The sequence below is a fragment of the Phoca vitulina genome, unplaced genomic scaffold (assembly GCF_004348235.1).
Source record: "Phoca vitulina isolate PV1807 unplaced genomic scaffold, GSC_HSeal_1.0 scaffold27, whole genome shotgun sequence".
Taxonomy (NCBI): domain Eukaryota; kingdom Metazoa; phylum Chordata; class Mammalia; order Carnivora; family Phocidae; genus Phoca; species Phoca vitulina.
In genome coordinates this window covers 4,495,497-4,507,787 of record NW_022589730.1, presented here as the reverse complement: position 1 = coordinate 4,507,787, position 12,291 = coordinate 4,495,497, and the positions used below count along the sequence as shown (strand labels likewise).

The following is a 12,291-nucleotide window of genomic DNA, read 5'->3' as shown; positions in this document are numbered from 1 at the left end:
GCGGGGCTCCAAGGGACCCCCCCTGCAGAAAACCACTGCACAGAGCACAGCCCTGGAGACACAAGAATCTCCGCTCAGTGGACAGGAGCCAGTTCTCTTTTCCTGTAGAATCTACTAGTCCAAGGGCTGTGCATCAGACTAGTTTCAATGTCCCTTCTGCCACAGAAGTGATTGCCGTGGCTTTTTCTTCCTGCCCAAGACTCCAGATGCAGAGCGAATCGTTCATATACATGATTAGAGGGCCCTTGGGAAACTCTGCCCGTGGTGACAGGCGAGGGTGGGACTGCAGGTGACCGTGGACACTCAAACAGGAGTGCTCGGGAGTCACAGAACCCAGAGCTGGCGGGGCCTTTGATTTTCTCTCCCTCACAGACGTCCGAGTGAGCCCAGGTGAGGGCCCCGGACAGGGCCTGAAGAAATGCATCCAAACGAACACAAGTACGCAATTCCCCTTTGTCTGCACCGGGAAGGGACTGGGTGCTTAGAATTTGTCAATCTGTGATTTTTTTTTAAACTTCAGATCACTGGGCGCCTGGGTGGCTCAGATGGTTAAGCGTCTGCCTTCGGCTCAGGTCATGATCCCAGAGTCCTGGGATCGAGTCCACATCAGGCTCCCTGCTCCTTGGGAGCCTGCTTCTCCCTCTGCCTCTCTCTCTCTCTCTCTGTCTCTCATGAATAAATAAATAAAAACTTAAAAAAAAAAAAAAAACAACTTCAGATCACTTTGTCTTCTTCAATTTGTAAGCCATCAACAATTTCCTTTTCCTCTCCTAGCGTCTTTCTGGATTTACCTTTAGGGAGACCAGCCGGTTACCTGTGGTGCTCCTGCTGCCCCCGGGGTGTGCAGTAGAACCGAGTTCCCTCCCAGCGGCGCCTGGCTGGCTCCCCGGGGCTTCGTCCGCCTGCCCGGGGAGGGACCGCAAGGAGCTGCCCTGGGACTCTGCTGTTGGCATCTGCCACCCGGGTGTGCTGCCCCGGGCTCCGTATTCGTGGACAGGAAGGTGCTGGCCTCTGACCCTGCCCGAAGTCAATGCCGCACCTCAGCACTCGCGCTGCTTCAAATTCTCTGGGGCAAGAAGGCAGGTGCGCTGAGCTAAGCGGTTAAGTGCTCCCTAAAACACAAGCCATAAAATCGATGCGCTCCTCAAAACGAAAACTGCCATCTGCTGTCCTTACACATCCTCTCCTTACAAATTATGTTTCCTAAACATGCAACTTTTGTTTTTTTATTGTATGTAATTCCAAATTCCAGCTAGGCAAGCTGACCCAGAAGCACGCTGGGGAGACCACCCTCCCTTACCCCAGAGCCTCTCACACTCACCTGCTCACACGCACGTAGGCATGCACACGCCGGTACAACTCACACCCGCACTCACACTCGTGCCAGTGCGCCTAGGCAAACACCGGCACTTGCTCGTGTGCACACGCTCACGCGTGTAGAAAGGCGGTCACGTGGCAGGGAGGCTGGACCTCTCCCGCCCTGAGCGCCAGCACGCTCCGCAGAGCATGGCTCCTGGGGTCTGCGCCGTCTCCTGACTGAGAGGCTGCCAAAGTGAAACGCTGAGTCCACAGAGCGTTAGCGCCTCGCTCCGCAGAAGAGCACGGGGACACCTGCGGGGGCGGTCCTGGCCCAGAGGAATGTCGCCCCCTACAACAACCAACCCCAGGGAACCCGCCCAAGGCCACGGCGGCGGCTACTTCTCTGCCTCCTGCAGTTCCCTCTGCGTGGCTCGGAGGAGGCGCCGAAGCTTCCAGAACACGTCAGGGGCTGCTCTCGGGGGGCTGCGCGCGGTGCGCCGGGGGTCCACGCATTCCTGCACTGCCTCCCACAACTGCCGCTGCAGCGGGAAGGACAGGGCCGGGCTCCAGAGACGCGAGGAGAACCAGTGGCGGAATATCTTGTCGCAGATGACCTGAGGGACGGCAGACGGGCGGTTAGTGCAGGCCTGCAAACCCCCAGCGCCAGGGCTGCTCGGGTCCCAAAGGTGCCTTCCCTCCCAGAACCTGAACCCCTCAGCACCAGGAACGGAGTCCCACGTCCAGCCCTGGAGCAGACGGGGAGGGCCCGGCTCGCTGAATACCCTCCGAAGACAGAGGGGAGCAGAGAGCGCTGGGCAGCCGCTGCCACGGAAGAAGTGGCCCCTCAGCCGAGTCACCGCGTCGCTGAGGACTTGCTCAGCCATAAGCGGGTCACCGTAACTCGTGATGACCACCAGACAGGGTTGTCCCGAGGGTCCGGTGACGTGCGGGGAGAAGTCGTGGGCAAACGTGATCGCATGTTGAGACGCCTGGAGAAAAGACTGTCCTGGAAGGGACTTTGAACCCTTTTATTTCAGGAGCAGAAGTGAAAAATTAAGCCACCATCTCGCAGCCTAGAATTCTAACAGGGTGCAAAATTCCCCCGAATCTGCAGATCTCCTTAAATCCTCCACCTAAACGCGTGGCGTGTTCCCACAGCTTTCCCAGGTCCCTCCTGCCGGGAGGGCTGCTCCCAAGCTGCGTAATTAATGGGCTTTACTTTTCTGTGTTGCACTGTCTTGGGCTCACTGAACAGAGGCCTCAGTGTTTTAAAGCTACTTTTCGTAGAAGATAAGCAACTAACTTCTGTTTCCCCCTCCCTGCAAGGGGGAGGATTCTTTTTAAAAACAAATGACCTTAGTTCTGTTTTGAATTGATAATCCATGTGCAAAATTGTTCAATGTCCCCAAGGACAGACCACAGGTAAGTCCTAGGTCTCCATGCTGCTCCTGACCATCAGACACTCTGCTCCTGGCTCTGGGAGGCCATCCCTTCCTTGAATGTCCTTCTAGACAGAGTACGTGTACACAAGCCTATACACGCATCTCCTTTCCCTTCCACTTTGCACAAAAGGCAGTCTTTTGCACACTGTTCTTCAGCTTCCATTCCCATTTAACCGAATACCAGGGAAAGCCTCCCATGTCGATTCTTACAAGGATTTCCTGTTGCTTTCATGGCTGCACCTCAAATGTGTGTGTAGATCATAGATTATTTAACTATTCCCTATTGGTGGAAATTGAGGCTTTTTACTAACTTTTGCTATTATGAACAATGCTGCAAGAAATATCTTTCATGTATGTCATTTTCACTTTGCACATGTGACTAAATTTCTAGACTAGAAATTTCTGGGCCTAGAGGTATGTGCATTTTTTGTTTTAGTATCTATTGCCCAATCGACCCCATGAAAGTTGTCCTGAAATACACTCTCACAGCGATGTATGATGAGGACACTTGTATCCCCCACTGCTCCACCAAGACCTGTGCTGTCTTTCATTTTTGCCAATTGATGGTTTAATTTGCATTGCTCTTAGCAGTCACGGTGACAGTTATTTGTGCTTCCTTTCCAGTGAATTGTCAAGTTGATATCCTTTGTTCACATTTCCATCAGATTGTTGGCCTTTTTCATATTAATTTGCAGATACTCTATATCGTAAGGACATCCCCTTACTCTGGTTAGCTCCCTGGAGAGTGGACTCTAAGAGGGAGGTTTGCAGGCAGGGATTTATTGAGGTGCGCTCCTGGGAACCAAGCCTCCACGGACCTGAGGGAGAAGGAAATCTTCCGGTGTTCCTTACTGAGGCTGGAGACTGGGCTTCGCGTGTGCCCCAGCTCCCACTGACCCGTCCCTGGACGCTGCCCCTGGCACTTGGAGTAGCCACGGCAAAGAAGCTCCAGTGGGGAAGGACAACCCTGGGGGACACTCTCTGAGCCTTGGCAGCAGCTGGTGCGTGAGGACCCCCTTTGTCCCCCACTCTCCTGATCTGTACCAGCATTTGCAAACAGTTTGCCCATTTTCTCATTTAACTGTTAAATTTTGCTCGTATTTGGGGGGATTTTGTTTTGTTTTGTTTCCACTATATGGATTTTTTTCAAGATAGTGAAATCTGTCACGTGTTCTTCCTATGGCCTCTGAGCTGTGTTCCATACTCAGAAAGGCCTTCCTTACTCTCAGGTAGTATTTTAAACTCTCCCAGTTTTTCTCTGGTACATTTAGTAAACTATTTTTTTTTTTTTTTTTTTGAGTAAATACTTGAGCCCTCTGGAATTCAGTTTAGTCCGGGGTGAAACAGGAGCTACCCGGCCGACGGGCGCCATTCCGGCATACCCCAGCTACCTTCTGCCGGCCCGAGAGCTACTTGTCGTTACGTCTAGCTCTGAAATTTTTAAAAAAATTCTATTCCTTCACTCTGTCAATTGGGGCAGGGATTTTTTTTTTTTTTTGAGTAAAATTTTAAGTTAGAAAAGGAATACATTAGGAGGAGATGGGAAGCCCAGCAATGGGGTCTGCTGGCCTCTCCATCCAGGAGACCCCCATGGGGTCATTTGACCGACAACCCCATGGGCCAGACGACACTGCTTCCCGCTGTCCCTGTCCCCACTGAGCACATCGAGCCCAGGTGGCATGGAAGGGGTGACCCGGGCCACATGAGGGGGTGCGCCCTGCAGAGGGCAGCGGCGGCCCCAGAGAACGACGTCCCCCCGCCCACGGGGGCAGCCGCCTACCTGCAGGTTACTGTTAACTCTTTCTGCTCCACACTTGTTGACGCGCAAATCACACTTTGAGAAACAGTCGAAGAAATTGCAGTCTTCATCTCCTGTGCAGTTCTGCTCGAGAATTTCCCTCATTTTAGGTTCAAAAAAGGCCATGTCCACGTCGATGGCCACCACCTGTAACCAACACAGCACGTGGCCATCAGAGGGCGCTGGGGCTCAGCGGCCCGGCAGCCGGGGCACCTCCGTGCCCCGTGGGCAGTGCAGGTGCCCTCTGGTCGTGGGATCACAGAACTCTGCCTGCCGGGAAGAGGAGCCAGGCTGTGCCGGGGGGCGCCTGCTTTATTCACACAAGCACCAGGCATTGACCATATTGCGAGGCTTTCGCTGCAAAAAGGACTTTTGCTGCCACTGGCGAAAGCCTAGGATTTGGAACTATAACTAGAAGTATCATTTTTCAACTTTAAACACTTTTTCAGCTTTAAAAGTAGGATCTCTGAGGGGTGCCTGGGTGGCTCATTTAGTTAAGGGTCCGACGCTTGGTCAGGTCGTGATCTCGGGGTCCTGGGATCGAGCCCTGGGTCCAGCTCCACACTCAGTGCACAGTCTGCTTGAGGATTCTCTCTCCCTCTGCCCTTCCCCCCATGCTCTCTCTCTCTCAAATGAATAAACAAACCTTTAAAAAAAAAAAGCAGCTTCTCTGAAATGTCTTAAAAATAAATGAATTCCCCTCCCATTGCTGTATCACTTTGGCCTCTGACTTTTAGGGACCAGCATTATAAATGCTGTGAGACCCAGATAGTTTATCCCCATGAATATCAACAATGAAGAAACTGAACTCCCGGGGCAGGTCTGTGGGTATGACGGTGAAATTGGGTGGGCAGGACCTACGCTGTCTACTTATGGCATATCTGTGACCCGAGTCAACTGGCTTCCTACTGATGCTTGGATGGACGTGTGGCTGGGAAAGGCAGCACCAACCCTCTCGCATTAGGGCTGATGCACATGGACCCTGATCCAACAGCACCAGATACTAAATGTCGCCATCAGCAGGAGCCCACAATTGACCCCCTGCAATTTCAGATTTGTCTTCTTGGCTTCAAACCAAATAGGCTTCAAACCAGAAAAAAGGAAGAACATCTACATTATGCAGATTTTCCACCACCACCTGAATTTAAAAAATAAAAAAAGATGATCTCAGACTTGATAAAACCTGGAGTCTGCCCAAATCAAGCAGTGCATAGCTTCAAGGTATTAAAAAAGCTCTAGGAAGACTTGATGAATTTGATGGAGTCTGTGGCATCTCACAAGCCTTCACAGGCCATCCTCCGAACACGAGCCCTTCCTTCTGCCTTTGGTAGCATCTCAACAAGGCCTCATTGGCTGGGGTCCATTTCCTCTGCAACTCGCGGTGTTGGAAGCTACATTCCCTGGTTTGGGTTTTTGTTGTTCACTCAGGAGTGATCCCAGAGGCAGTAAACTTCCTTGGGGGATGATTCAGTAAAACAGAAGAGGGAAAATAGTTTCTTTCAAAATATATGGAGAATAATGAACATAAAGAACAGGGAACTTTTCCGTACTTAAGAGCTTTGCCTAATTACTAATTCAGGTGCGGCAAACAGAAATTACAATTTTAATCAATTTTTCCTATCTCATTATTTAGCCAAAAGAAATAGCTAATTTCGCTATTTAACCTAGCTAATACACTAAAAATATATTAGGCTGTGCTCATGAATCTATTGTCTTCATAATTTATTATCAGGACCAGAGGGCCTCCCTCCTTTCTATACTTTCTGGCAATCTCCCCAGCCTCCCCTGGGCCCCTACATACACTTTCAGCTCCTTGCGACTTCTCGCTCCTATTCCTGATTGTTCCCTTCTCATCTCCCAGGGAGAGCCAGATTTATTTTTTAATTTTTAGTGTATAGTGCAGAATAGATTACAGCTATTGTAAGCCTAACTCCACACACCTAAAATAAGAACAGCAACCAAGCCAACAGAAAGACCTGCATACAGCTTCTTTAATCGTATCAGGAGAATCCTAACACTCCTCCTGAATGGAATGACGTAACTCGCATCTTCATCAACCTTCATCCCAGCATCAGACTAGAAAGGGTTGAGAATTGTTTCATTCCCCACTGAACAGTGTGGCTCTCAAGTAGGACACACATCTGTTTGAAAGGAGCACTTGCTAGCAATGGTTTGGAGGTGTGAAACAGTGGTGTTTCCCAGTTGTTCCTTTGCAACCGCTAGATGAATTCTCAGGACCTATAAGTGGGGCCCCGGAGAGAGGGAATGACTGCAAGTCACCACGTCCCACCCCCAGAGTGTCGGACCCAGCAGGTCTTGGGGGGAAGGCAGAAAATCAGAATTTCTAACAAGTTCTCTGGTGATGCTGACACTGCTGGGTTTCATTTAAAGTTGTGAAATCATAGGTAAAGTTAACAAACTCAGTGTCTGTAAGGAGGTCAGGAATGCCAGGGTTAACCAAGGGGGACCCTCTGTCCTCCCTCCCCGTTCTCCCCCGAGAAGAGGAGAAGAGCTCAGGCAGAGGCAAGGGCCTGTGTGCCCCAGCACAGCCCACAGGGCACAGTCTGGGACTAGGTCAAAAAGTGCAGCCCATTATTTCATTGAACAAATATTTCATGCCTATCGTGCACAAGATGCTGGAAGGCACAACTCTAGTGCAGTGCACAATCCAGCAACGTGCCATGTTTCTCTTTCCCCGGGGAAGACTGGTCAGCTCCGCCTCCTTCCTACAGCCTTTCCTGGGAACCCAGCCCAGATAGCGTTGCAATTCCCTCAAGTGTTACTGCTCCTGTGGGGTTCTGCTTGCTGACACTCCGTAATACTTGCTGGATGAAGAATCGGGTGTCAGATGAGCACTGGCCCCATAACGACCAAAGCCAGTGGTGTGAGTGGACGCACCACACCTCCTTTCCCAGGGCCGTGGGGTGCCTGGTTTCCCAGGACTTCTCTGAGAAAGAGAACGGTGGTCCTTCATGTCCATTACATAAACTTTCTGCTCATGAATTAGGGAAGCTTGGCCAGGATTTCACCTCCAAAAAATATGCTGGCAGATTTCTGGGGTGTCCCTCCCCTTCACAGCTCAGACCATGTCTAGAGGTCTCGTGGAGCTCAGGATATTCCAGACGGAGCTGAACGCCTCCCGAGCTCACCACCCAGAGTGCAGACCCTCCAGAAACCTCCCAGAACCTTCTGGAACCTCTCAGCTCTTTCCCTTCCACACTTGGAGCCACCCCCAGCTTATCAATCCCTCTGGGGCAGCCAGGGACAAGGAAGGCATTAGGACAAAGTAGTTTGGGCAAGTTGCCACAGTGCTCCTCACAGTGACAAAGGCTTGATTGGAGATGGGGTTTACACGGGGGCACATTTAGTTTTCTAGGTTTCAGGCTGTTTTAAGCAGGCATTCCTATGCTACCTGCCCTGGAAGCCCTTGGCTGGCAGTAAGAGAGCCCTCCTTTTGTCCCTTTATGTTTTTAACCAGGATGAAGAGCACCCTTCTGCCATGAGCCAGCACCCTCAATGAGCAGCCCCCTGGTGTGGCCGAAGTCAAGTTGGCCTCACTCGCCAGCTGACTTGTTGCAGCCTGGGAGGGGAGGACCAGGACACAGCCCCTCCACACTCTGCGTGGGCAGGGCTTCCCCCTGGAGAAGGCACCAGAACTCCAGCTGTCCCTCTAGAAGTCTCACCCGCGGAGGGGAGACTAACTAGAACCGCTGCAAGAAGGAAGTATCAGGAAAAGCCTGACACGATCACACAGCATGGGTGGTGTGAAAACAGCATCCTCCAACTAGCTATGGCACCAAAGCCCCAAGACCACCCTTCTTTGTCATCCGCTGTGGCTCCTCGTCTCCTGAGCATTGTTCTCTGCACTCAGCAAGAACTGGCTTTCTAATTAGGTCTAAGAAGCTGCTCAGCCACTTTGGAGAAACCAGAAGAGCCGTGAGGGAGGACAAACCCGTCGTGGGTGCCTTCGTTATCATTCCCCCTCCAGGGAGGTGCACGGGACCTGTGTTCCTCGAATTCTCTCATTCACACCCCAAAGGAGGTGCTCCGGCAGGTCCGGCTTGCCCAGGCCGGAAGCTTGCATTTCAGAAACCCTCTCCTAGATTCTCTGCCCGCCCTGCCTGCCAGGACACGCACGCCTTCCCCATGCCACTCACCGTGAAGTCACTCCTGATGGCAAAGTTTTCGGGCTTGACGTCGCAGAGGTGGAGGCGGTGAGAGAAGTCGTCCTCGAAATGGCTCACCATGTCCAGGAAGCTGAGCGCCATGTCGCTGATGGCCTTGGCCTGGCCCCGGCCGCCCCGGGGGGCCCCCGAGGCCCCGTCCAGGGGGAAGAGGGCCCGGTGGCGGGGGCTGCCGGCGGCCAGGTACTCCACCGCGTAGAAGTGGCCGCAGGAGCCCAGCACGGGCAGGGCGTGCCGGCTCAGGTCCTGCAGCAGGCTGAAGAGGACGAACTCCTCCTGCTGCAGCAGGGACCAGAGGCTGGCCAGCTGGCCCCGCCAGCGAGGGCCGCGCCTCCCCGGCCACAGCGGCCCCAGGCTGCCGCCCGACAGCTCCAGGCCCAGGGCGTTCTTGACCTCGCCGGCCACCAGCAGGAGCAGCTCGGCCTCGGGGAAGTCCTGGCCGCCCTCGTCGGCCGCGTCCTCCAGCAGAACGAGCGGCTGGAAGCTGGAGAAGGCCTCCTCCTTGGACTTGAGGACGATGGGCCGGCCGCGCCAGTCGGCCTGCAGGACCTTCTTGCCCCCCTCGAAGTGCAGACAGCGCCGGTAGAGCAGCTTCTCCCCGACGCACAGGTCCTCACAGAGGTCTCCCACCAGCACCCCGCCCTCGTACTCCCAGCACTGCAAGGAAGGGGACAGTCGGTCACAGGGCGGGAGCGGCCGCGCCGTCGCTGGGCGGGGCAGGGAAGGGGCCAGGGGGTCCCTGCGCGCAGACGCTTTGATCAGCTGGTGGGAGAAACCTCACGAATGTGAGCCACGCAGGCTCTTTGGGTCAGTGGGTAGTTCACTGAAAGAGCTAAACGAGTGTCTCGTATTCATTACATTATTCACCCAGGCCCAGGTCTTCAGAATCAGGACAGCGGAGGCGAGACGCGGGCTCCCCCCCCCCACCGCGCCCCCGTCCAGCCACGTGCCGCTGGGAAAAGCCTTTCACCCGCTGGTGACCGTTCCGTCAGCTGTCAGAGACAGGGCTGTCCGGGCCAGAGGTTCTCGACGCTGGCCACACGTGCAGGTCGCCCTGGGGAGCTTTGAACGCCACCATCCAAGAATGGCTAAGTCAGAGCTCGGAAGGGGGGTCCCCAGCGAGCGTCACCTGGTGCCAGGCCAGCCACAGTGACCACCCTCCCAGCAGTCCCCTCAGCCCGCTGTCTGTGACACCAAGTGGTGCCGCGTCTAAGGCCAGCAGGTCTGGAAGGGTGACAGGGGTTCGGAGGGGCACCCTCCGGAAAGAGGAGTCAGAGGAGGCCCCATGGCTGGTCATGCCAGCAGGACTGGAGACGGGCGCATCAGAAACTGGCCCTCCAACAACGGCCAGGGGAGGCTCTTCAGAGCCTCGGGTCCTTTCATGCTGGTCAGCTTTGCATTACAAGCAGCTCAAAGCCAGACAATGTACTTCCAATGTCTGGATATAGGAACAATTCCAAATTCCAAAAGCTCTGAAAACTACAACTTTTTTGTGACTCAATGAGCCTCACGTGGTACCAAACCCCAACTGAAGAGTTGTGTGGCTAATTGTAGTGTGAGTGTATTCGACTTGGTGTGAATTTCCATACATTGTGCTGCAGAGTTATTCATTGGTTTGATTACTGGTTCTGCTTCATATGCAAAATACAAGGTATATGATCCATATTATTTTTCTAATGCCCAAAAAAGTGTGACTTCAAAAACATGCCTGGCCCCAAGGTGTTAGATAAAGGACGGTGGACCTTTATAAATACTCTAGTTTAATTGTTCAAAGCACGCATTACCAGAATGCTTATTAAAAAGAAATATTCCCAGTTCTTAAAACAAGTATCTGGATTTTCGGGACCATTTCAGGCAGCAGCTGGACAAGAGCCTGAAAGACCCCGGCCACGCCGTCTGACCGGAGTCTGGGGCTTTCTGCTGAAGGAGGCTCCTGGGAGCCATTTCTCCTTTGTGGGCTTTCGATCTTAGTATATCAGCCTTGGGTGGTGAGTGTGTGACACCCGCCAAGCACAAGGATGCACGTGACGGAGACCTGTGTGTGGTCATGAATCCGCCCCAAGAGCTTGGGGGTGCCAAGCTGGGCTGCTTTTTTGTCTTTGGGAAACAGACACCCGTGATGACGTTGTGTTAACAAACACCCACACAACTGTGTTAAACACACCTGATGCTGTGCTCGTCTTGCAATTTAACACAACACACGCTGGTAAAACGCCATCCTCTTAATTCCATGGCTTGGGGTCAAGAAACAAGTGTTGAAAGGATCAGGACGCTTTGAGTCTCTCACTCTCTGCTTAGAATCGCTTCCATATCGCCCCTTGTAAGTCACAGCCGCTGACTCAGGCTGCCCCAGACCTCTCAGGATATTCTCAGAGGGGAGGTGGGATGGAAGGGTGAAGTGTTCTAGACAACCAGGAGCAAAAAGGGGCCATTCATTTTACTTGCTGCTGGTTTTTTCCCTACGCTATCTGGTATTTACAGAGTTTCACATTTCTTTAGTAAATTTCCTTATAAAGTCCAAAAATTCCTTTAAGTATGATACCCAAAATTATTTGATTCAATTCCATAAACATCTTTGGAGTGTTGTCACATTTAGAATTGAATCAAAAGTGCTTCTGTATGAAGTACAGAACAGGAAAAGAAAAGCAGGTGACAGAACCGGTCTGGTGGGAGGGGGTGAGTCCTGAGCTGAGAGCTTCAGAATCCTGGGAGAAGCCGGAGAGAAGGGAGGAGGCAGACACGCTGCGGCCGAACCTGCCACTGGCCAGGAGAGACACCTGTGGGCCAAGGAGACTGCTCCACTCCTCTGGGACTGGGAACGGCCACGGGCAAGGCCTTGCTGCTTCAGCCACACGTGGCCCCCTTCAAATCAATAATGCCACTCTCCCGACCTCACCCAGCTGCATGTGAGCTGAGCCCCTATCCAACTACAGGTACCAGGCTCAGGAGTTCACATTACAGAGGTGGCTGCCCTCCAAACTCATAAATGAGAGCAGAGGATGATCTGTGCAGGATAGGTACACTGCCTTGGCTCTGGGGCAGACTGGGTTTGCCTCCTGGCTCTGTCCCGTACGGGCTGGTGGCTTGTTTCCAAGTCTATAGCATGGGATGCTGATACAATGTCACAGACCTGTGAAGGTCAACCAAGGTCACAGGTGCAGAGGACCAATGGTCTTAGTGAATGCTACTTCTCTCCCACCCTCTCCAGCCCCGGCCATTGTGGTGGGGGTGGGGGGTAGAGAGGGAGGCTTCTTCCCGGAGAGATGTGCCTGAGCTCAATTTTGAAAGCCTAATTGCAGTGTGCCTAGCAGAGAAGGAGAAAGGGGGCAGTTCCATTGCAGGAAATAAGCTGTGCAAAGAGCCAGAGTTGCAAAGTAGTGTGTTCAGAGAACCAGATACAATTCAGGGGCGTGGAGAGCAAAGTTAGTGCAAGCACCCGTGTGTCACGGACGGGCTGTCCTATGAAAAGATGCCATGTCTCCACCACACAAAAATGCTTCTACCCTGCAAGGGCCAGATCAACCTTCCGCGGGGGGGGGGGGGGGGGGGGGGGGGGGGGGGGGGGGGG

At 53.1% G+C, this 12,291-nt stretch overlaps 1 protein-coding gene across 1 annotated transcript in view; it reads right to left on the bottom strand.

The window, feature by feature from the left end:
• Positions 1-728: 728 nt before the first annotated feature.
• The window catches only part of DIPK1C (divergent protein kinase domain 1C), a 16,524-nt gene continuing 4,961 nt past the window's right edge, over positions 729-12,291 (bottom strand). Inside the window, exons 2-4 of the mRNA XM_032422587.1 lie at positions 8,697-9,380; positions 4,522-4,686; positions 729-1,913 (exon numbers count right to left, since the gene is read on the bottom strand). Of these exons, the coding sequence (XP_032278478.1) occupies positions 1,695-1,913; positions 4,522-4,686; positions 8,697-9,380 (1,068 nt within the window). The 3' untranslated portion in view covers positions 729-1,694. The remainder of the gene's footprint in view (positions 1,914-4,521; positions 4,687-8,696; positions 9,381-12,291) is intronic.